General features: G+C 40.0%; 2 protein-coding genes across 2 annotated transcripts; one reads left to right on the plus strand and one right to left on the minus strand.

The window, feature by feature from the left end:
* Nucleotides 1-1,057: 1,057 nt before the first annotated feature.
* On the plus strand, nucleotides 1,058-3,842 carry LOC137958990 (scarecrow-like protein 3). Its single transcript, XM_068806233.1, has one exon. The coding sequence runs from the start codon at nucleotides 2,342-2,344 to the stop codon at nucleotides 3,755-3,757; it is 1,416 nt and encodes a 471-aa protein (XP_068662334.1). The 5' UTR covers nucleotides 1,058-2,341; the 3' UTR covers nucleotides 3,758-3,842.
* Nucleotides 3,843-15,731: 11,889 nt separating this feature from the next.
* On the minus strand, nucleotides 15,732-18,719 carry LOC137960487 (uncharacterized). The gene has a single exon (XM_068808123.1). The coding sequence runs from the start codon at nucleotides 18,519-18,521 to the stop codon at nucleotides 16,086-16,088; it is 2,436 nt and encodes an 811-aa protein (XP_068664224.1). The 5' UTR covers nucleotides 18,522-18,719; the 3' UTR covers nucleotides 15,732-16,085.
* Nucleotides 18,720-22,402: the final 3,683 nt, after the last annotated feature.

The following is a 22,402-nucleotide window of genomic DNA, read 5'->3' on the forward strand; positions in this document are numbered from 1 at the left end:
GGAAGCATGAGTCCTCAACGCAATCGACAGATAGAGAATCATAGAGATTAGAAAGCATTTTGAGGTGTAGTAATCGACAGAGAATTGTAAAACGATTCTACGGTGATTTTTTCCACATGATTTACGAAATCCGGTGGAGAGTACATATGAACAAAGACAGTAATGGGAAAGGAAAAATAAAATAGACAAGTGAAAGGCTGCCATCTGCAACTTTGAGAAACCGAGTATAAATGGGTAGAAGATTGAATGATTTAAAAGACCTGAATACGGTAGAAAACGTCCCGTGGATCCACCTCTGTTGGCCGGTCAGGACCACCATTTCCAGGGTTTGAAATAGACCAGCCACCTTCTTCCACATGCTCCATTATTACGAGGAATCTCTGCAAATATAGGTTCATTGAAAACTCTAACAAGCATGAACTAATTGATTAAATTTGAATTCCTTATGAACAATTTGCGTTAGGTCCTCGTATTATCTTCTGTCTCTATATCACGAACAGGTGAGAAAAGACTGTTAAAACTGGCAACTCTTATACGATATCTTCTACTGTTGTATTGTACAGTTACTGATCTGTTTGAAGGGTAGAGCAGTGGCCATAAAGGAGGCCGGACTAACGATGCATCTTCCAGTTCCAGAACTGCTTTGCAGTACATTGGTTGATCTGGCAGGATATGACACCATGATGTACTAGAACAAGAAATGTGGAAAACAAAGGCAGACAGCAGCAAGCGGATGGAGAAGAAGACAAATAAAGGAAGGTGTTAATTTTACCTACGGAGTACAGAGGTAAACAAAGTAGCTTTGGCTTTGGTGTGAGAACTGAGAAGGGAAGAGAGGTGTTTGGGTGCGGTGGGTCCGTTGCGAGGAATGGCTTCTCCAGAAAGTGACAGAGCAGAAGCAACAAGAGTCCCGAAAATGGCCACCTAGCTTCCAGAGCTAGGTTTAAATGTGCTTGCCACTCTTGTCCTTTTCCTTAACCTCCTTGTCTCTTTGTCCCCAAGGGATAAGGCCAAATGTTAAGGCCTTGGCGCTAGGAGATAAAACAAAAGAAGACCTTGCGTTTTCCTCAATCGCCTAAGAGCAAACAAAACAGGAAGACCTTGTTTGTTTTGTTTTGTTAGGGCATGCTTGGAGGGGAGTCGAGAAGAGGAATAACTAGGCCAGTCTCTGATTCCCATGGATGAAGACAAGATAAAAAGGAGCGCTCGGAGAGAGTCTGAGGGCACTTTCTCTCACAAATTCCATATTCCCCTGCACCCCCAAGGACACCAAACCAATAAGGACAAATCAGTATTGGAGACCGGAGAGGTTTCTTAGCACTACGGGTTACTGCCGTTTTGGATGCCCTCGCCCTTGAAAATCCAGATCCTGGATGTCTACCAAACTCTCTTCCTGTCTCTCTTTCAGGCATTGCAGGCCAAAGGAAAAGAGTGAAATAGGTGGTTTTGATTTTGCCATGTCTTAATGTTGAGGGATTTCGAGACGCGCTTGACCCTGCGTGCTCTGTTGCTAAAATTTGGTCCTGGATTATGGGGATTCGTTCGAGTTGTGGAGAAAATTATTCTCGTCCTGGATAGGTTTTGAGGGAAATTTCTGGGTATCAGATGTGATTGACAGTCTACCAAGGCTCCTTGTTTTGTGATTTCGTTATAACTTTGGCCGTTCCTTGCTCTTGAATTGGCTCTCCTGTTGCTTCGGTATTTCTGGGCCTTGTAGATTTTCTTCCGTTAACTGCCAGAATTTTTCCTCAAGTTTGCGTCCATTTTTTTGTTCATCTTTCTGGTTTAACCTTTGGTACTTAAAACTTACAGAACGATTGGTTGGTTTACCTGCATTCTGTAAATCTTCTGTCTACGCTTGCTCTTTATATGCTACAAACAGGAGTTTCAGTCCTCAGAAAACCTTCGGAAACAATGACTAGTTTTTAACTTGGTTCTTCTTTGAAGGTTTGCGGTTTGAGGTTGGAAAGTAAACCGTGCATAGCTTTGCGTTCTCTGCTTGATGCCGCTATTCCTTCTATAATTCTGTTTTTCTAGCTTTGTAACAGGGATTTCCTCGAACCTGGCGTTTTTGCTGATTTCACTGAACATTAGAAAAACTAAGAATCCTGGTACTTGTTAAACTTGATCGCTTGAGCCGTTAACCATTTTGCTGAATTGTTCGAGCTTTCGCTTGCCATAAAATTTCTCATCTGAAAGTTCTCCCCTCGGTTTTGTGATCGTTTATTCGACATTTTTCTCTTCAATCGATCTCGCTGGAGACCCCATTTTAACCCGTCTCTTCAGGTCTGGCGGGACACTATCGAACCCACTGCAAAACGGCCTACTCCTTATCCCGTTAATGGCCGGCATGGTCCAAGAAGACGCGTCTTCGTCTGTTACCTCATCCCCCCTTCAAATTTTCTCTTTAATGTCCATTTCACCCTCTATGGGCTCTCCATATCCATGGCTCCGCGAGCTTAAATCCGAAGACAGAGGTTTATACTTGATCCAGCTCCTCCTTTCATGCGCTAATCATGTAGCTGCGGGTAGCCTTGATAATGCCAATCTCTGTCTCGAGCAAATCTCTCTTCTGGCCTCCCCGGATGGTGATTCTATGCAACGCATGTCAGCTTACTTCACTGAAGCCCTAGCTGGGCGGATTTTAAAATCTTGGCCGGGTCTCTATAAAGCGCTCAATTCTACCAAAATCTCCTCACTCTCAGAATCTATTCTGGTTCGCAGACTCTTCTTTGAGCTTTGCCCATTCCTTAAGCTTGCTTATGTCGTATCAAACCAAGCAATCCTCGAAGCCATGGAAGGGGAGAAGATGATTCACATCATCGATCTCAATTCTGCAGAGCCTGCGCAGTGGATTGCTCTCATACAGGCTTTAAGCGCACGACCAGAAGGGCCACCGCATTTGAGGATTACAGGCATTCATGAGCAGAAGGTGGTCTTAGAGCAAACTGCTCTAAGGTTGACCGAAGAAGCTGAGAAGCTGGACATTCCGTTTCAATTTAATCCTATCGTCTCGAAATTGGAAAATCTCGATATGGAAAGTTTGCGGGTTAAGACGGGGGAAGCTTTAGCCATCAGCTCGGTTCTGCAGTTGCATTCGCTTCTCGCTGCTGATGATGACGGGCAGAGAAAGACGACGCCACCGAAAACCCCAAGTTCCGCCCACCTACATCGAGCTCTTCAGATGAATCCGAGCACTCTGGGAGAATTATTAGAGAAGGAATCAATAAACGGGCACAGTACAAGCCCTGACTCGGGGTCCTCCACTCCATTCTCAGCTAAAATGGAGAGCTTTCTCTCCTCATTGTTGGGCCTGTCTCCAAAAATTATGGTGGTGACTGAGCAAGAATCTAACCACAATGGATCAACATTGATGGACAGGCTGCTGGAGGCCCTCTACTTCTACGCAGCTCTCTTTGATTGCTTGGAATCGACCTTGCCTAGGGGGTCAATAGAGCGGTTGAAGATAGAGAAGATGTGGTTTGGGGAGGAGATTAAGAACATAATTGCTTGCGAGGGAATAGAAAGAAAGGAGAGGCATGAGAAGCTTGAGAAGTGGATACAGCGCTTTGATTTAACTGGATATGGACGGGTGCCTCTTAGCTACTACGGCATGTTACAAGCCAGGAGACTGTTACAGAACTATGGGTGTGATGGGTACAAGATCAAGGAAGAGAATGGGGCTTTGGTGATATGCTGGCAGGACAGGGCTTTGTTTTCTCTCTCAGCGTGGAGGTGTAGGAGGAGGTATGATTAAAAACCAGGTTTTGGGTTTCTTTTTGTCCTCTTTGTATAAAGGATTTGAGTTTCATTACTTTGAAAATGAATAGCATTTTTGGAAAGTTCTCTTCTTCTTCTTCTTCTTCTTCTTCTGTTTTTCATGTTTAATCAGTTTTAACTCCTCTGGTTTGATCTTTGTAATGAAGTTTCTGCTCTGCCCATTTTCTGGTGGTGAGCGATTCGCAGAGAGTTTCTTATTAGATGTAGATAAAAGAGGGTCTTTATCTCTGCTACGAAGTGATTCGACTAATCCACAGGTTTTCTGTTTTTTTCTTGTACTTCGTGATTACATCTTGCCGAGTCTGAGAAAATTCTCTATGGATTGGGGCGATGCTTGCCCAATTTCTTCGTGACCGATTGGATTCTATTTTAGTAGCTGATTTAGTTCTTGGAGGACCTAATTTGAAAAACATTGGGATGAGCCAACCAAGTCCAACCTGGTTTGAAGAACTTTGGCTTTCTCGTAGGTTTCTTTATTTTTCTTTTCTTGGGCTGTTTCTTGTCCTTATTAATTTGTCTTAGCTAACTTGTTTAGTTCATTGAGGATCTTCTTCAGTTGGGTACGGCATCTAATTAAGTATTAACTCATTCATTGGAAAAAAAAAAAAAATCCCTTTGACCAGTTTTCTAAGAGGTAAGTCATCAATAACTATACTTAATTCGTTTGATCCAGGAATCTCTTTCCTACCTCCTTTGGCCTTTCTCGCTTTCCATGTCGTCTCTTTTGTCACTTTGAGCTCGTGCCAACTTTTTTTTTATCTGTTTTGTCTCCTCTCGAAAACCCTTTCAAGTGTTTTAAACTTGGGTGTTCTGCTGCTGCCACTTCATCCCGAGCTGGATCGGCCAAGTTCCATCAATTCGCCCCAGTTTGCATGTTAAAGTCGCCACTTAACTTTCTATAAGGCGTCTTTGCGGGAAATATAATTCAATTTTTTTTTTTTAAAAAAAACAACCAATGGAAGAAAAATCCCATGCAAAAATGAAAAGTGGCATCAAATCGAAACAGCCATCAAATCGGTAGGATCACTAGTTTTGGTCTAATCCGATTTTCAAAAACAAATCAGAAATTCTAGTACCTTTAGAAATCAGAAATTAGATATCAAAAATTAAAAAATAACATTAAATATTTTTTTCAAAGAGATTCATAAATTTTTATGTCTCAAACCCATTTTCCCACCAACCACATATTATCTTTTAACAAAGCTCTTCTCGTTTACGTCTCAATTCTTCTCTTTTAACATCTCCATGCAAAGTTGAATTATGCTTCATAACTTTTCAAAGAGATAGCCGTCTTAATCAGAATTATATCCTCGTTATTGCAAACAAACATAAGAGTTATATCACTCATCTAGTCAATGGTGCAGAGAGTGTTTATTTAAAATAAAAGGCATAATATAAAAACCCATACAATTTGTGGGTCATACATAGCATAATCAATATTGAAAGGTCTAATAGGACACCAGTAAAACTAGTTTTATAGTTACACAATAATGTCGGTTTAATAAAATTCAAATTAATTGGACTAGCTTTAACAAGACCTAAAACTCCTATCTAGATCAATGTCTTAGAAGACCAAGATTAGATCAAAACTTGGTTGATTAGATTGGGTTTGCCAACTCAATTGGTAAGGCAATTGAGGCAGCCTGGTCAATCAAGTCATCTATTGTGTGAAAAATTCTGCCCATTCAACAATGGAGGAGGGGAGGGAGCCAACTGATAGAGATTAAGATGATTAGGTTAAGAGAAGTTGAGATTGTCTCAACTTCTACCACTACACTCATGTACACGTGTAACTCTACATTCATGTAAATCATTTTATCATCTTGTAACTATAAATACATGTATCAATGAAAGTAATATCATCGGTAAATATTCTTTTATCTCTTTCTATATGGTATTAAAGCTAAAGATCTGATTTCTTCACTCTACCCCACCGCCATTGCCACCACCGACAACTGGCACCTGAGTCTCGACATCCCGACACTGAGCTCAGCCTTTGGTCCCTCTCTATAGCGATCTCTTGTCCCTCTCTGTCCCTCTCTATAGCCCCTCTGATCCCGTTGTCGTAGACAATACCGTGAGCCCCTCTCGTCCCTCTAGTCCCGCTGGTAGCCGCTCGTCGTCGCCGCATGCCACCTCCGTACGCCATCGCTGCACGCGGCTGCGGTGAGCTAGAGTTCCAACACTTTGTTTTGATCGTTCGTTGTTGACGGTCTTGTGCCGCCGCCGTGTTGCCGTAAAAAATCGTCGCCATCACTTCACTGCCACGCCAGAACAGGCAACCTCACGCCACCGCAAGCCGTTGTCGGTCGCCGCTGCTGCTCATCGCCTCTTGACTTCACTCGCCTCCGCACGCCGCAGTACATCGTCGTCGCTCGCCATTGCGGCTAGCCAGGTACTTCTTCCCAGTTTTTATTTTCCCGCGACCTTCGGTTTAATCCGAGGTCGGTTTAATTTTCGGGAAGAAGAAGATCTACACACATGAGATCTTCACACGGGCGAATTTCACATGTGTGATCTCAAAAAAAAAAAAAAGTTTTTACTCATGGCTTTTGAAGATTCTCGTATCAATGACTTAGCCCCTTGGCTTATTTTCTCGGTATTGAAGTTGTTCTTCATTCTCAAGGCCTTCTTCTCTTTCAACGCCGGTATATCTGTGATCTCCTTGCTCGCACACGCATGACTAATGCAAAGCATGTCGCTACACCCCTTGCCACATCATCTATACTCACACTTTAGTCTGACACGACATTATCTGATGCATCTGAATATCGAACGGTTGTTGGAAGTCTGCAATATTTGTCTCTCACTCGCCCTGGCATTGCTTATGTGGTAAACAAGTTATCTCAGTTCATGCATTGCCCCACTACTGATCATTGGGATGTTGTCAAGCGTTTGTTACGATATCTCTGTGGGACTCTAGATCATGGTATCGTCTTACATTGACAATCTTCTTTGTCCCTTCATGCGTTCTCTGATGTTGATTGGGCAGGTAACAAAGATGATTTTACTTCAACCGGTGCCTATATTGTTTACCTCAGTTGCAATCCTATCTCTTGGAGTTCTAAGAAGCAACGGACTGTGGCTCGATCCTCTACTGAGGCGGAATATCGATCTGTTGCAATGGTTGCAGCTGAGATCCGTTGGATTTGCTCTCTTCTCACTGACCTTGGTGTTTTTCTTCCACAACAATCAATCCTTTATTGTGACAACGTAGGTGCTATCAATTTATGCTTCAATCCAGTTTTTCACTCACGAATGAAACATGTAGCTTTGGATTATCACTTCATTTGAGAACACATACAGAGTGGTGCTCTTCACGTGACTCATGTATCATCTGTTGATCAATTAGCATATGTTTTTACTAAACCGCTTCACCGAACACGCTTTCTCCTTTTGAAGACCAAGATTGGAATCTCCTCTTGGAGTTTCATCTTGGGGGGGCATGATAGAGATCAAGATGATCAGGTTAAGAAAGTTCAGATTGTCTCAACTTCTACCTCTACAGTCATGTACACGTGTAACTCTACATTCATGTAAATCATTTTATCATCTTGTAATTATAAATACATGTATCAGTGAAAGTAATATCATCGGGAAATATTCTTTTATCTCTTTCTATACCATCAACTCCCTTCTCCTTTCTTTCTACATCAAAGGGAGCAAGCTTCCCTCTCTTTCCCTCAATTCAGAATTCTTCCAATTGTCGTTTACAAAAAATGTGGAGGGTTGCAATTCTTTACCCAGTGGAAGAAGAGACAAAAAGTTTTAAAAGAAAAAAAAATACAACATCCCAAGTAGCCATAATCCTAATTTCTCATAAATAAGTACTATCCGACACTAATTATTATATATGTTGGTGGGATAACTCAATTATATCTGTTTGCTAAGTAAAAAAACCAAGCAATATGGCAACCAGGGGGAGAAGCTTAAAACTTTTGACCCTTCAAAGAAAAAATCACAAAACCAGTGACAAAGATCTTACTTGTACTTGTGCTTGCAAATGACAATGAAAAACAACAAAGAGTGAAACATATACAAGCAAAAACACATAACACGTAATATAAGCAAAAATACCAAAAACATATAAATGAAGCAAATGAAGAAAAAATTAAGTAAAGAGAATGAACGAAGAAACTATTTCATAACATGATTGTTAGAAGGAGAAACTTATATATTTATTTTGTTTCGCTATACAAAACAAATAGATTAGGCACAAAAAACAACTAAGAGAATTATCAAAAAGAGTATTATGCCGGAAGGAAGACCAAAAGAGTAGATTATTTTTTTTAAAGAAAGACAAATTAAAACAACATGCAACAAGGTATCATGAACATCAATTAAAAAGAGAATCTATGTAAAAACTACCGAGTCTTCAGGGAAAAATGAAAAATGAAAGGAAAAATAGTAGAGATTAAAAAAATCGGTGGAGAGGAGAGGGAGAGAAAGGAGAGTAATACCTATATATAGACACAGAGAACTTTGAAAGAAGCTAGGTCAATTGCTCGACCGATGTTTTCCAAGGAAATTTTTTTGGCATATGATAGCTAAAAATTGTTACCTAGAAAATTGAATGATTTTTTATGTAAGTATTTTTAGGTAGGGACCTGTTAGTGTCACTTATGTTGGGTGAAAGTAGCCAAAAGCCGTTAGTGCCCAACGTAAGTGACGGGGGAAAGTAAAATACAAATGTATTTCACTTTTCCCCGTTTTAGGCATAATGAGAGGGAGAGTGAATTCAGAGGGGTCGAGCTCTGAATTCACTTTCCCTCCCTCAATTACATCGGGCTCAGGCTATAGGGAAGGAAGGCTTTGTCAAACGAAGGTTTCAGAGAAAAAAAAATTTCTCTCTCGTTCGCGACTGACTTCAGCAATTTCAATCGCCCTCTGTGCGACCTGTCTCCAGCACTCAACTCTCATCCTCTTGCCGTCCCCAACACCGACGACCTTCGGCGACATCTCTCCCCTTTCTGCAACCTCTCCGGCTCCTCCCTCGCTCGCTACCGTCGGCGATTTCAATCGCCCCTTCTGCGACCTCTCCTCAGTGCTTGACTCCCTTCCTCTCGCCGTCCCCAATACCGACAACTTTTGGCGACATCTCTCTCCTCTCTACAACCTCTCTGGCTCCTCCCTCGCTCGCGACCGTCTGCGATTTCAATCGCCCCTTCTGCGACCTCACCCCAGCGTTTGACTCTCTTCCTTTTGCCGTCCCCGGCACCGACGACCGTTGGCGACTTCCTCTCTCTGCAACCTCTCCGAATCGATTCAGAAGAAAGTAGGATAAAAATTTCTTCCTGTTCATCGATGGTTAATTGGTCTTGTAGGTCTTTGTTTAGAGCATTAGCTATTAAAAATCATTATTAGTATTTAATAAAAATAATATATTTTACATAGTTAAGCATGTATTGGGGTATGTCTCTAATTTGAAATAACTTGGTCCTCGTCCATGGTTGGCTTGACTTAACAGGGAATAAGGAGTTTCACTATGGTAACTTCTATTTATTATATAAGTATTGATGCTTCATTTGCAGTGAAAATGAGTGTGTTTGTGGTGGAAAACATTGTGAAGATAACAATGGAAGTGAAAATGAAGACAGTGATAATAGTAATGATGTTGTAGATGATGTGGATACTCAAAGAAGTACTCAGAGAGAGTCCGCAATACAATATGTAAGAGCATCATATTATCGAGATATTTTAGTAATTCAGATGTGGCAAAATTATTAACTATTATGTTTTAATGCCACTAAACATTTTTTGTGTTACTTCGGGTGCGAGGATCCTTCGTGTACTTCATGTATGTTTTGCCGTTACTTTTTATGTTTATTACTCGTTTACTTTTAGATTTAGCTGTCTCTAATGTCTCGCCTACATTTTCATTTTCTTCCTCTGAACACCCCTCTTTCTCATTGAGATACTTGCTTCATCCGCACAAAAACTTGAGTGTAAGACACGCAAACAAGAAGCAGATGTTTGGAGATTGAAACTAGTATTCTGACAAGGGTATTGAAGTGAGAGTAGGGGAGCCCCTTCTCTCTGTATGAACGGGTGAGCTTTGGATATATTTCTTCTTCTCCGTTATTTTTTCTTCTTCTTCTTCTTGTCTTTCTTTGAAAAGCCTTCTCCTTATGTACAAGGGTAACAAAAGTTTTCCTCTTCTTCTTGTATTCTCGTTGGTTTGTCATTTACGCATTGAACTTTTCATTTCTTAGCACGTGAAGCATTTTTACACACCCTGATTTAGTACAACATTCAAATATCTAACTGTGGACTACACGCATCTTTCTTCTCTCTTTCTCCCCCATTTCTTCAAATGCCCTTCTTTTCTGGAAGCGCACTTTTGCTACGCTTACCTCCTAATTTGGATACCAGCACATCATCTAAGCAAAACATTTTCTCTGAACCATAGCTAAATTTGCAATGCTTTAAATGCTGCTTCGTCGACTGTGTATTAAGGTTATTAATTTTTATTTGCATTTTCTTTCATAAAAAGTTCATATTAGCTTTTACAGATATTTTAACTAGAAAATTTAACGGGATGGAAAAACGGATTCTCAAGAAGGATTCAGTGAGAAATGATGGTGATGTTACAGTTCAAAAGTTTCTTGTGACTAGATGAGGCCAATACAAGTAGGATATCGTTTTGTCAAATTTCAATCCAGCATGATCAGCATCAGAATATTCTATGACATTGAAGTACCCATGCGAACTTTATGTTATTCCGTTACTTGGATGATTTCTTTAAACATCTGGTGCTCTATAGGTTCCATCTACCGAGGAGTCTCCATAAATTTGACTCACAACACTAATTGAAAAATAAAATTCTTTTCTTGTAACAATCAAATATATGAGTTTATGAAAAAAAAAAGTTCTCCAAGTTGCCTATATTGTTGGTTAGTAGACAGATATTATTTATGGTTTTATCCATTGATTTTGAACCATATCGACCTGCTTAAGTGGTGGTCATATACTTTGGAAAGGCATAACACCATCTACTCCTTCATACCTCAATCTGAAAGAACTATCTAAACAAACCCAAATCTTTGGTTTGAAATGCTTCTCGAGGTGTTGTTTTGTTTCTTTAAACATACTACCTCACTTCCAAAAACAACCATATTGTCCACGAATACAAATAAAATTACCTCACCTATCTTAATTACTCCTTTTGTAATCAAATTGTTACAACTTTATTGAATTTATAAAACGAACTCGCAAATTCTATTTCAGATTAAGAATTGCTTGTTTTCGCCTACATATTTTATAATCCATTCGTGGATCACAAACTCAGCTGATTGTTCCATAATACATGTTTAGATAACCTGGGCATTTTTTTACTACATACAAAGGAAATTTTTATTAATGGTAATTGATGTAAGAAGTCTTACCAAGCTCATCCTGGCCACATCTAGAAATGCCACAAAATAGTCAGCTTCATATGTTTAAATGTAGCCTTTTGCAACTAACATGATTTCCAATTTCTCTATGCTTCCATCCAGTTAATATTTAATAGAAATGACCTGTCAAAGTCGCACAACATTAGTATCAGGCCAAGTGCAGGTAAATTTAAATGGTAGATTTAACAAATGTCAGCAAACTATTTTCCTTGCATATTGGGATAAGCATCCCGTTTGTAAAATTTGTTTCCTTGTCTTCTAATTTTAATTAATTTGTCTCCACTCTTGTTGCAGTTTCCGTGCTCCTAAAGTTTTAATTTTTTGCATTAATATTTCTTTTGCTGCCAGTTTCTTGCACAATTTACACATGTGCATGACTGCTAGGAACTATATTTTTGTTGGTAGAAGTAGGAGCTATGAGGTGATGTGAACTGAAAATTGTTTTTGACTATTCTATCTTCTTGATTATGGCATTATAAAATTTGGACAATGTCCCTGTTGAATTAATTCACAAGCTTTGTTTCTCTTCCATTATTTTTTTCGGGCCCTTATTGGTTCTTTCATTTTTAATTTGCTCTTATTTATCATTTTTGTAAGCGCTCTGGAAGGATTTTTAAATATGATTGGACTCTTTGAGACTTTTTCTGGGTTTGTTGTGAAGCAAAATATGCCTGTCGATGAGCTTCAGACTCATGTAGAAGGTTTAGATATGCAAAATGAGTAAACAAATATTACTGCATCTGCTCAGAGTTGTCAGGGGGGAAAAGGTGGAACCCCTTCCCATTTTCAAGAGCTACATGCTCAACTCTCGTTCTTGTCTGACAGAAGGAGGAGAGAGGAGGGAAGGGGTGTGTGCTCCCCCCTTCCTCTCTCCTCTCTGGAGCTCTCTTTTAAAACATATCTCATGTTCTTGCTGTCTGAGTGTCCTTGTTGAATTAGTTCAAAAGATTTGTTTCTCTTACGTTATTACTTGTGAGCCCTAATTGGTTTTTTCCCTTTTAATTTGCTCTTACTTATCATTCTCATATGTGCTCCAGAAGGAATTTTTAGTTGTGATTGGACTCTTTGAAACATTTTCCAGGTTTTTTATGAAGCAAAATTTACGTGTGGATGAGCTTCAGATTCACATAAAAGTTTTTGATATGCAAAATGAGTAAACAAATATTATGTCATCTGCTCAGAGTTGTCAGGGGGAACAGGTCGGCCCCCTCTTCCATTTTTGAGGGCCACTAGCTCAACCCTCCTTGTTCTTCTATGAAAGAAGAAATAGGAGAGTGGGGGGAAGGGTTGCAAGCTCTCCCTTTCCTCTCCACTTGGAAGCTCTCTTTTACAACATATCTCATGTTCTTGCTGTTTGAGTATAGTGAAAGAAAGCAAGGAAGGGATTGTGCTCTTTCCTCTTTTTAAGATAGGTTTTTTTTTTTTTTTTTTAAGTTGCTTAAAATGCTTGTTTTGAGGGTAAATGTCATTTTTAGCTCACAAAGAGGTGAAGGGAGTGAGTGTAATGAACTTTCTAAATCAGGCGGATAAGTGTATTTGGCCCCACTGGGTGACTCTCTAGTATTGTGGTGGGTGGGCATTGTGTTGGGTTTGTATGAGTTGTATCCAAGTCACAGATGCGGGATATCATAGCAAGGTGTGAATAAAATGAAAAACAAAACAAAGAAGTACAAACCCTTTGGTAACCCTTGGAATAGTGTGGGTTGGGCCTTTGGCTCAATGGGAACATGGGAGAGGTTTTAATGTGAGGTCTTGGTTCAAGCCTCACTGGGTAAAGTGTGCGTGTAATCAACATCTTAGAAAAAAAGAAAGAAAGAAAAAAAACATTAGAAAAAGTGTAAGCAATGTTTCAGCTTATACAAAAGGGAGGAAATGACCCCACATTTCCTATTAAAATCAAAGCCAGGAATACCTTCAATGGACAAAATCTTGAGCTTACATAGATCATTGATTAGTGCCTACTGCCTGCAAGTATGCACCTCTGTGGACCACGAACTGCCTTTAAGAGTTCAATTGGGGCCATTTGCTACTGAAGATTGAACAGAAAATCTTCCTAGTCCTTGAACTGCCTTGAAAGAAGACCTGGATCAGAAATCGTCTTCTCAATGTTCATGCAGATTGTCTTACTCTAATACCACTTGATAGTGAGTCAACCTGCTAGCTCAACCAAAAATATTAAAATAATACATCAGAGAACACACTCCCTTGCAGAAGCCTTGGAAATTTTATTGACTTGGAATTGCTCATTTATAATCAAGCTCTCTTTTGTATTTGGTGAGACCAAAGATATATCATATTTTCTTCTCCTTGTGAGACTACGAAAATTATGAATTCTGACAATCTTTTTTCAGAAAGCACCATGTAATTCAGCTGTTGAAGTTTGAAAATTCTCAATTATTCTTGTTCTTAGTACATTGTCAAGCACTATAACTGTTTCCCCTTTTACCCCATATAGTAATAGTACAAAAACATTGTCAGTTGAATCACAGCCGTAAGCTGAATTTAGAAGGTAGTATGATGAGAGACTTGCTTTCAAAAAAGATAAGATAATTTTTTGTTTCTTTTAAAAGGAAGAATTGAAGGTGCAAGTGTAAAGAGTAGAAAAGATAAATAAGGGTAGCAAAGTTGAATTTTATCATAAAAAAAACAAAGTTTAATTTAAGAGTTCAGTTTTATTTTCTATTGATTGTTAGTCAGATACTGTATGGATATTTGAGAATTATCTTTTTAAGGTGGGTGGATGTGAGTTCATAGCTGAACTTAGTTTTTATATCCTGAATAGACCTTGCTTTGTTGTTGAGCTACTTGTATGGTTGACATATGTGAGTATTTTGGTTCCAGATAGTGGACATTTGGTGTTAAGGGCCTATAAAAACTATTCTCATAATGCCTTGGGTCAATTTGACTTGACTTGGACTGAGAATGGGAGAGAAGGCAAAACCAAAATTATTCAGTATCCTGCCTAATGAAGATGACTTATTTGTCGTTCCCCTCAAGTGTGTCCAATTTTCTAACACTTGTTATGGTCTTTGGGGGCCCAACTTGTGGTATGGGTGTGGGTTTGGCCAACCTACTGTAGGATAGGTTTAGGGGCTTAGCTTTTCACGGTCTATCAACTCTATAGAGCTTTGGGCATATAAGTAGGTACCTAAAATTGGTGTCAGAGGCACCACGTTTTATGTTCAAATCCCAGAGGGGGTGAGCTATGAAAAGGGCTACAAAGTGCCAGAGTGCGAATTGTTGCAAAGATGAAAAGGTTACTTTGTCTTGATTGGTAACTGTCATTTGAGTAGGCCATTATGGATGTTGGCACAAAAGTGTGGTGGACTGTTACGGTCCTGTGGAGCCTTACTTTGCGTATGGCCATCGAGTTAGGCCAGCGTAGTACGGAATAGGTTTAAGGGCCTAGCTTTCCAAGTTCTATCAGTTCTAGAGCATTTGGCATATTGGTTAGGTACTAACTCTTGTACAAGAAATTATTCTAGGAATTCCAAATGGTTTTTGATGAGCTCAAAATTCAACTATGGCTTTGTTCGGCATCTATACCCACCATTTGGTAGGTGTGCTCTGATGGAAGGTGCAACTCTTAGCTAAGACCGACCAAGAGATAGAGGTGCTTGCATTAGAGCCTTCTAACAAAGGTTAGCAGCTTATTATTAACATTTATTTCTAGTGTGCTAGGATTTTTGGGAGCTCTTCTCAACTCTTGATTGGTTGCTTCGTTGATTGTGTGAGAAAACAGAAGTTGGGTCTAGAATTGCTAGAGCATCTACTTGTGAAGAGTTGTCTACTGTGTCTACTGATGTTTTTGGTTTGTCCTACGCTACCTTCCCTTTTCAGATTTATAAGGCTAAGACAGGCCAGATCTTAGGAGAGATTGACAACCTCTAGCATGAGTGATCCTAATCAAGGATCCATGCACCGCAAAGGAATACCTTTTGGGCTTCTAGTTTGGGGGACTTATTGATGTGATGAGTAGTGACATGAAGATGATGGTGAGCCTTTATTAATAACTAGGTCCAGAGCTCTTTCTGGGGCTCTTTTTGGACCGTGCCCTGTCCTCCATGTGGATATGTCATATTGCATTGTCAGCTGCTCCGGTGGCCATGACACTTGGGACATGTACAACAGACTCCCAGGTTCTCCATTCTCTTTAAACTGGTATTTATATTACCGTAATCCCTTTTCTTTGGGAAGTGAAGAAAGTATTTTAAGATTCTTGACAACTTATTAGTTTGGATATCGAGATGGACTACTGTCAGGGAAAGAGATGTCTGTTCAAGAAGGCTTCAGCATGGCTTTTAAGCAATCTGAGTTTGTTGGTTATAACTTTGGCCTTGTTCGAGGTGTTACAAGGTAAAAACTTTTTCTGCTTCTCTGAGTTTATTTAGTTTTGCAATTATATCAAGTACACTTGCCTGTCTACCCAAATCATTTGAAGGAAGAGATGGTTGGAAAGTTGGAAGCCAGGGATAAGTAGCTGAGCTTAAACGAATCAGTATTGTCAATTTCTATGAGAGATGTAATTAAGTTGTTTCAAGAGGATATCATGCAAAGTGTGTCGATCCAATCTCAGAATCAATTAGTAGAGAATTACCTCTAAAACGTCGCGTCAATCTTCTTTAGCTAATCTCTTAACAAACACGCATTATAAATAAATACGGTTTTGGTGAACTACGGAAACATCAACTTAAACACAGTTCATACACACAGCAATTGAATCCGATGATAAAACATCTACCAAATACCCTCGTTATAATCTACTCCACCAAGCCTTGATCCCTGCAAACTTGGATTGTTAGTCGTGCGCGCAATACTGTATTTACATTTGAAACCCCACGTTCAGCACCTTCTACATCCATCTGCAACTAAACTGTTTAGTAAAGGCGAGTAGCTTCTTGCCTGCAATTACTAACTGCAAGCTTGGATGTGTTTGATACGAGGGAAACCCGCTGCTGAGCCTCGGAGATGAGCTTCACATGTGGGTATTGGCATGACGGTTTCAAATGCTTCAACAAGAAGTGCTACTTGCCTCTTTCGAGCAGGAGCTAGCTTGTTGAGGGTCTGCCGGAGTGCGTAATCTATCATCCATTCCTCTGAATTTTTCCGTTCGTCCATCATCTGATGCCTTAGATCAACTTTTTCGGCTTCAGGGTCGGGCTCTAGGGGGAGAAAGCGGGGTGGCCGCAGGTTGAAGTCCTTCACTGCGTTTGGAACCTCTGTACGCCGCCTGTTACTTCTCCTGTATAATTGTTTTGTCTTAGAGCTGGCCAAATGCAGAGGTTCGTCAGATAGGTCTTCTACTTCGAATTCGGTGGCCGTAATTCCATCCTCCTCTGTGCCTCCGGTCTCCAGATGCGCGTGATCAGGGCCATTGGCTTCTTCTGTTGCACTTGCTTCAACTAGTTCAGGAAAGCACGTACAATCCAAAACTAATTGGACGTCATGCAACCCACAAAGATCTCCAAGCTCCCGTGCATTTTCTTCTACATCAACTTCATCTTTGGCTATCCTTTGATCTTCAGCAGAAAGACACGGATGCCATTGTGAATCAGCTTTAAGAGAATCATCATCATCTTCTGTGACTTCAGGGAATTCAGATACAATGTAAAAACCTTCATCCCATTGTGAATCACCTTTAAGAGAATCATCATCTTCTTCTTCAGTGTCCTCATGTGATTCAGATACAATATCATCTGTGTGAGTGAGTTCTTCAAGATCATCAAGAGGATGATGCTCTGACAAGACGACGATACCTGGTTCATGTTCTTCATTCTTCTTATCAACCATTTCTTCTTGCTGTTTTGCTGTCACTTCAACAGATGCTTCATCCCCATATGTGCCACTCATCTCGAACCACACACTCAGTTGCCCATCGTCCAGATTAGCATCGTTGTTACTTACGGAATCTCCAATGGTGGATTCCGGAAATATAAGTTCTTCGTCAGCATCGTTTTCCAAAAGAGCAGCGCCATTTGTTGTTTCATAGTCCTCATCCACTAGGAATGGATTAACTTTCAGAATGAATCCATCACCAGAAGATGCGGAAGAATCAAATCCTTCATCATCTGGAGAATAAATGACTTTCTCCTCCCAATCCATGTTACTGGCTTCAGAGTTCGATTCTCCTGGTGGAAATTCTCCATCTAAGCTACTTTCACAGTCACATAAGGATTCTGCTTCTGCTTCACCCACATTCAGACCTCGAAGTTGTCCATAGCATTTGAGATTTTCGGTCAGAAAACCAGAGATGTCATGGTGGTCAAAATCAGGTTCCGAAGTCTTCCGGCTGTTTAGATCATCTTTCTCGTTCTGGTTACCACCTTCTTCCGTTCCACTACGTGCAATCTCATCATCTCCAATGAACATCACTTCTTCGGGATCATCGGAAACTTTAAACGGTTCAGAATTCTGTCTTGATTCTCTGTCCTCTGCTTTTGACTTGGCATAGATCTCAATGAAGAAATCTGTGTTGTCGTCTTCAATCAGACGAATTACAGACCCAACCAAATCTACGTCTACGGACATAGCTCCGTTAAATTCCATCTGACCCGTATCAATTTCCTTACCTTCCGTGGGGTCCTCCATCTTAGGGGTAGATATACCTCTAAACTTCATACTCTTCTGTGCCTTGAGGAGTCTCCTCTTTGCTGATAAGAATCGCTTGAGGGGAGGAAAAGGCTCGTGAAGATGACCATTCAACGAGCAGTAAGTATATGGACAAACTTTCATAACTGAAGTTCCCTCCAACTCAGTCCCACCGGAGCTAAGCTCCACATATGTCGGAAATTTTGAATCCTTCAAAGTGGAAGAACAAGTAGCCCGTCCCACGTTGAGCTTGGGATACAGGGCAATCCCAGAGCTCTTCTTCATCGAAGGTCTAATTGGCTTCAAGCTGGAATTTATTCTGAGAAGCTTAACTGGTTTTTGCCCAGAAGTCGAGGGCTTGGAAAAACTCAATCCCTTGGGACTCCGACTCTTATCATGAATCTGAGATTTAGGATTTACCTGTAAGCCTTCCTTTCTCGCGTCCCAGCTGCTTGTGGGTTTCATGTAATTTGGAGACGACCCATCCGAAACTCTGCTTGGAGATGACTTTCTCTGAGGAGTAACAGCGTCGGAGATATCAATAGTGAGCATATTGAACCTCGAATTTTCTTTCCTCAGGCCCTTGCTCTCCGAGTTTGAGAGCTTGAACGACCTGGCCTTCTTCATCTTCTTGATCAGATGATCACTTCCTCTGTTTCGAACATCTTGACGTTGAGAAGACGGCATCTTCTCGGATTTGATGCTGTTCTTTGTTTCAGCTTGGATACCAAGCTTGTTAACCGGTTTCCGCTGCACCATCGTGAAAGAAAAGAAACTTCAGGTTGGGGAAATTAATCACAGGAGGGAAAGATTTCGGAGGAAGCCCACGCTTCCTCCGCCTTGGCAAACAAAGGAGGTTTGGCCAAGTATTTCCGAGAAAGAAAACCAACAACCAGATGGATTCAAAGTTTGGTTTCTGCTACAGTGGGTCTTTCAGCTTTCTAAGTTTGAAATATGCCAAAGATGAGAGGCTGATAAGGACAAGCACTAGGGGAGAGGAATTAGGTAGTCTTTGGTCAGTATTGAGTCTTTTTGACTTGGTCTGGTGGCGTTGCAAATACTGCATGGGCTAAATCTCAGCCGACGGCAAACCCAATTCTCTTTTATCCTTTTCTTTCAGCTTCTTATAATCCAAAACCATGTTTTATTACAAATAACAACGATGTCAGTACAGATTTTAATTAGCAATCAAGATGCTTCTCAGCTCTGTAATGGCTCCTCAACCGTCGTCCTTTGATGTGTTGAATGACCTACGAGTTCTTAATAATCTACATATGTTCTTACGAGAGAACACAGGGACGGCTGAAGACTCTTCAACCGTAAGGAAGCGTAGCTGTTGAGGTACTCCGTATTTGACTTTGGAAGGAGTTAAAGAGGGTCGGCGTCGAATAACCCTAGAGGAAATAGTAAAAAAATTCAGTTCTTCCTCTGTTAAGAAGGGCCGAAGCAGAGAAAATGATAAAGTGATCCTGATATCGTTGATGGGACAGCCAAATTGTGGCTGAACATAACATAAATCAGACGGTCTTTCCTAGTGAGACATTTCTCAAAACAGAAGAAATCCGTCGAGAGGGATGTCGCCCAGTCCGGTGGTGGGAGGAGGGGCCTTTGGTCGGCTGGGAGGCACCGCCGGACTGGGCTCCACACAGTGAAGAAAATGGCCGGCAGTGACGCTCCACCTCTATTTCCTTTTCGGGAAAGGTGAAAGAAAGATCATTTTCTATAAAACAAACCACTTTTCTGCTCTCCTTAAAATCTTTCGGCATCTCTTGATTAATCTCCTTCACACATTCTTCTTTTTGTTTACATTACGACTTCCTCCACCGACTCTCCCCCCTCCACTTGGATTTCCATTCTCCTCCTTTCCTGCTTTTCTGTTTCCGGGTAGGATTCCGATCGGATACAGCAAAAGTTCCCTCTTAAAAATCAAAAGAAAGATGGTGCACAGCAGAAGGACTCCATTATTAGGACTCCTCACGCTTTACTACTTTTACAGCCATCCTCATCCTCCCTATCTCATCGAAAGGAAAGCGAGACTGAGCGTTTACAGACTTCCACGCTCTGGTTTTGCTGTGTCCTGCAATCATCCTTCCAAACAACACCCACAAATAAAATAAAATAAAATAAAATAAAATAAAAGGATTTTGCACGCCCAGAGAAAAATATGATATTCAACGAAAAAACCCAATAAAACAACAAGCATTAACAGGGAAGATAGGAGTAGTTAGTAGATATTTAATTTCTCCCTTCTTCCGTGAATGGGTTTGATCAAAGTCAGTCACCAACTCCGAACAACAAGTCAACTAAATTCACGGATGAATAATCGAGAGCCTTAAAAGTTAAAAACGATCCCATTAAAAGCTTAGTAGGACAAAAAGGAGAAGAGAAAATGGTTCTTGCTCCGTTTGCCTGGTTGTCTTTCTGTGTATGTTGCGGCTGGCATTAGAATCGTATTAACAAAATTTTGCTTCTGGTTGCCTAATGAATGGAACCGTGGCAGAAAGAGTAGGGCTCGAGCCCTGTGATCCACTAGGGAGAACACTGGATCAATATCAAAGAGAAGAGGACCGCGTGCCACCACAAGACCCAGCTCTGGCCTTCTGTAATCTGCAATGTCTTCTTAATAAAAAAAGTTGGTTGTTGAATCTCTTGTGATTTGTTATCTCATGGAGATGGATATGAATTATTTTTCTTTCTCCTGTCCTGCTTGCTTGATCGATGACACGAAAGAATCTCCATTTCAGAAGAAAACAGAAGAGAACACAAGTTAAAACAAAAATCACGAGGCCTCTTCGACTTGCATGTAGGGGTGGCATGTAACCGAGCCGAGCCCGATATTGCCTATGTTCGAGCCGAGTTTGATTTAAATATTTTGAATTTGAGCTCGAGCCCAACCTAGCCTCTGAGCCTAAAATTGTTATCGAGCTCAAGCCCAATAATTTTAACCGAGCTGGAATTCCAACATTCATTTAAATCTTTTCAAAAATTACATATCTCGAGTTTGAATTCCAACATACATTTAAAACTTTTCAAAAAATACATGTCAAATAAATTACATATAAAATTATGCATATATTTTACATAAAATTGGGCATATATTTTACATAAAATTAGGCATAAGGGTGCATCGAATCCAGTTGAGTTTGAACCTTCCTAAACTCGAGCCGAGCTTCATTTAAATATTTCGAACTCGAGCTCAAGCCGACCTAGCCTCAAGCCTAAAATTATAATCGAGCTCAAGCCGACCTAGCCTCAAGCCTAAAATTATAATCGAGCTCAAGCCTAATAATTTTAACCGAGTTCGAGCTCGAGCTCTAGCTGAGTTCAAGTTTAACCTACATTTAATACTCTACATAAAATACATGTCAAATAAATTATCTATAAAATTATGCATACATTTAAAAAAAAAGAATGATAGGGAAGGTTTAGGATTGAATCTCAATAATGGATTAGAACCCATTAATATTAATTTTTTTTACCCCAAATGTTGTCTAGCTTATTTTGTAAATTTTGAATCTGGCCATAAATTTACTATGGCTTCCTTAGTACCCCTGGTTGAAAATTTATATTCTTGGAAAAATTAGAAATGTTTTTCCTATGATACATTTTCCAAAAAAACATTTAAATAAAATCCTATTACTATTAGAGACTTACTAGAAAATTACAATAAATATTTTAAAAGTTTCTTAGGAAAGTTAAATGAACCTCTTATTGCCTCTTATAGGGAAATAAATAAAAATTAATAATCAATCTAATATATTAATATACTTATCAATAAATTTTTAATCAAATAAAACGTCAAACACAAAATTGCTATAAAAATTGCCTCATGCTAAAAGTATTATAGCATCAACTGTCAAATACTTATTCAAAATTTTTCTATACGATTTTCTAGCCCATCTTGGTAGGAAAATCTTACTTAGAAAATTATATGATTTTTTAATAAAAAAATTTAATTAGAAAAATGTTTCCAAAAAACATGAGGTACTAATAGTCCCTAGAAATATATTTCTACTAAAAATATTTTTTTAATATTTCTTGAAAAAACCACTAATAGTCTCTAGAAACATATTTCTATTAAAATATCTTTTTAATTTTTTCAAGAACCATGAAGAAGGGACAAAGAGCTTTCACATGTGCGAAAATCGTCTTCGCGCGAGGGGGTTTCACTTGTTTATGATCTCGCACGTGTGAAAAATTCACACGTACGAAAATCGTCTTCGTGCATGGGGGGGGGGGGGGGGTCCCGACTCTCCCGAATCCTGCGCCGCTCGTTAAATTAACGAACCGGCCCGCGAGTTTTCGAGCCGAACCTTGATTCGATCGAGCTCCGCTCGTTAATTTAAATGAGCTGATCCTGGATCTCGAATTTGGCTCGAGATCCAGGTATAGCGAATTGAACATAGCTCGAGCCGCTCACGAGCCAGCTCAGTTCGAAGCCACCCCTACTTGCATGAAACAATTTTTTTTTTTTTTTTTTTTTGTGCCCTTTATGTATACTTTAATCTGTAAGGCTCGTCGTAGAATGCTCATCTATCTATAAATCGAATCAGCAATGCCCATGAGCCAATTTCAATCATCAATGGAAGATCTGCTCGATACATGACCAGTATCACGATTCAAGAACAGCTACAAAGATA

This window comes from Aristolochia californica, unplaced genomic scaffold (assembly GCF_029961685.1).
Source record: "Aristolochia californica isolate CCGP_79_NKW_82.1479 unplaced genomic scaffold, dmAriCali1.0.hap1 SCAF_3, whole genome shotgun sequence".
Taxonomy (NCBI): Eukaryota; Viridiplantae; Streptophyta; class Magnoliopsida; order Piperales; family Aristolochiaceae; genus Aristolochia; species Aristolochia californica.